Source organism: Pholcus phalangioides, unplaced genomic scaffold (genome assembly GCF_987345545.1).
Source record: "Pholcus phalangioides strain wild (caught in Gottingen) unplaced genomic scaffold, Ppha-v1.0 ptg000024l_1, whole genome shotgun sequence".
NCBI classification, from domain to species: domain Eukaryota; kingdom Metazoa; phylum Arthropoda; class Arachnida; order Araneae; family Pholcidae; genus Pholcus; species Pholcus phalangioides.
In genome coordinates, this window is record NW_028301616.1 from 7,936,866 (window position 1) to 7,938,659 (window position 1,794).

Sequence of the window (1,794 nt, forward strand, 5' to 3'; positions counted from 1 at the left end):
CTATGTTTTGTGGTAACCTTGTTAAGGATGGGTTACCATCTTTCTGTCTACAAATTGTTGGCGATTTTTAGAATTTCACGCCAATATCACTCCAAGCATCAATCCACCATCAATTAAAAGCTTTAAAGCTTTATCTATTGACTTTTTTAACATTGATGCACGAAAAAATGGAGGATAGCGACATCAGCAATACGTCTAGTAAAGATGAAAGAGAAAAGGTGGTTATTTGAAATTTAGCTCTCCTTGGCAAAGATATCGTTGACATTTCTACAATACGAAACAAATTGCTTTACCATAAAGTGTCATGGTGATGTTGGCGTGAAATTCTAAAAATCACCAACAATTTGTAGGCAGGAAGATGGTAACCTATCCTTAACAAAGTTACCACAAAACATAGAGATGAGAGCGTCTCTGATTGGACGACTACGCGAGCACTTTCGTGCGGTCATGGTCAACACCTTCTAGAGCAAGGTTTTAGAAGGTATTGTCATGGTCTAGTCATTTTTGAGGACACCTCCCCCCCACCCCATACTTTTCGAAAACATTGACTTGACTCGACTCAAGTCTTTTGCCAATCTCAGGAACGCCAAGCTCAAGTTACTCTAATCTACGGGATGTATGGTTACATAACTTTCTGATTTGAAAAATAAAGAAAAAGCGGAAAACCCGAACACATATATTTCACTCGCTGAAAAGAGCCGGTTCGTTTAAACGGATCACGAACGGGTTGCCCGTCTGAAAACAACCGGCCATCCTCTCTGTGATCGTGACTCGTCTGTTTTGTAAGTTCAATTGTTTCTCTGTGATTGCTGTCGATTACTTTTGTCCCTAGTGATTAAATTCCTGTCGAGAACATGTTCAGGAACCAATACGACAACGACGTCACTGTCTGGAGTCCCCAGGGACGTCTGCATCAAGTGGAGTACGCCATGGAGGCCGTGAAGCAAGGATCGGCAACCATCGGGCTCAAGAACAGCACTCACGCCGTCCTGGTAGCCTTGAAGAGGGCCTCGTCGGAGCTGTCAGCGCATCAAAAGAAAGTGATCCCCATCGACAACCACGTCGGAGTGGCCATAGCCGGATTGACAGCCGATGCCAGGCTCTTGGGCAAGTTCATGCGATCCGAATGCCTCAACCATCGTTTCACCAGGGACGACCCGCTGCCGGTCAGCCGTCTCGTCGGTCGTCTAGGCAACAAGATGCAGACCTGCACCCAGAGATACGACCGCCGGCCGTACGGGGTCGGCCTCCTGGTCGCCGGCTACGACGAGCAAGGCCCGCACATCTACCAGACGTGCCCTTCGGCCAACTACTTTGACTGCAAGTGTATGGCCATCGGGGCCAGGTCCCAGTCTGCCCGCACTTACCTAGAGAAACACCTGGACGAGTTCGAATCTTCTAACCTGAAGGAATTGGTTCGCCACGGCCTCCGTGCCCTGAGAGAATGTCTACCGAACGAGGTAGAGCTGTCCACGAAGAATGTTGCCATCGCCATAGTGGGCAAAGGACACGACTTCGAGGTCTACGAGGATGATAAGATTGTCGATTATCTGGATCTACTGACCATTGAGGAGCGGTCGAGACGTACAGCACAGAGTGGCGAAAGAGGGGATGATGGCCAGGATGACACAGAACCCAAGCCCGCTGGTGGAGATGAAGCGATGAGCGTTGACTGATGTTATCCTCACTTTCTTGTGTTTTTCATTCAAACTAAATTCCTACTTTTTCCGGTCACATTATCTTGTAATTTAAAATTAAGGGAAAGGGATTGACTGAATAAATTTTGAAAAATAA

The 1,794-nt window shown here is 47.0% G+C and overlaps 1 protein-coding gene across 1 annotated transcript; it reads left to right on the plus strand.

The window, feature by feature from the left end:
- Positions 1-702: 702 nt before the first annotated feature.
- On the plus strand, positions 703-1,794 carry LOC149068668 (proteasome subunit alpha type-1-like). The gene has a single exon (XM_089250432.1). It carries the CDS (start codon positions 855-857, stop codon positions 1,674-1,676), a length of 822 nt encoding a protein of 273 aa, XP_089106558.1. The 5' UTR covers positions 703-854; the 3' UTR covers positions 1,677-1,794.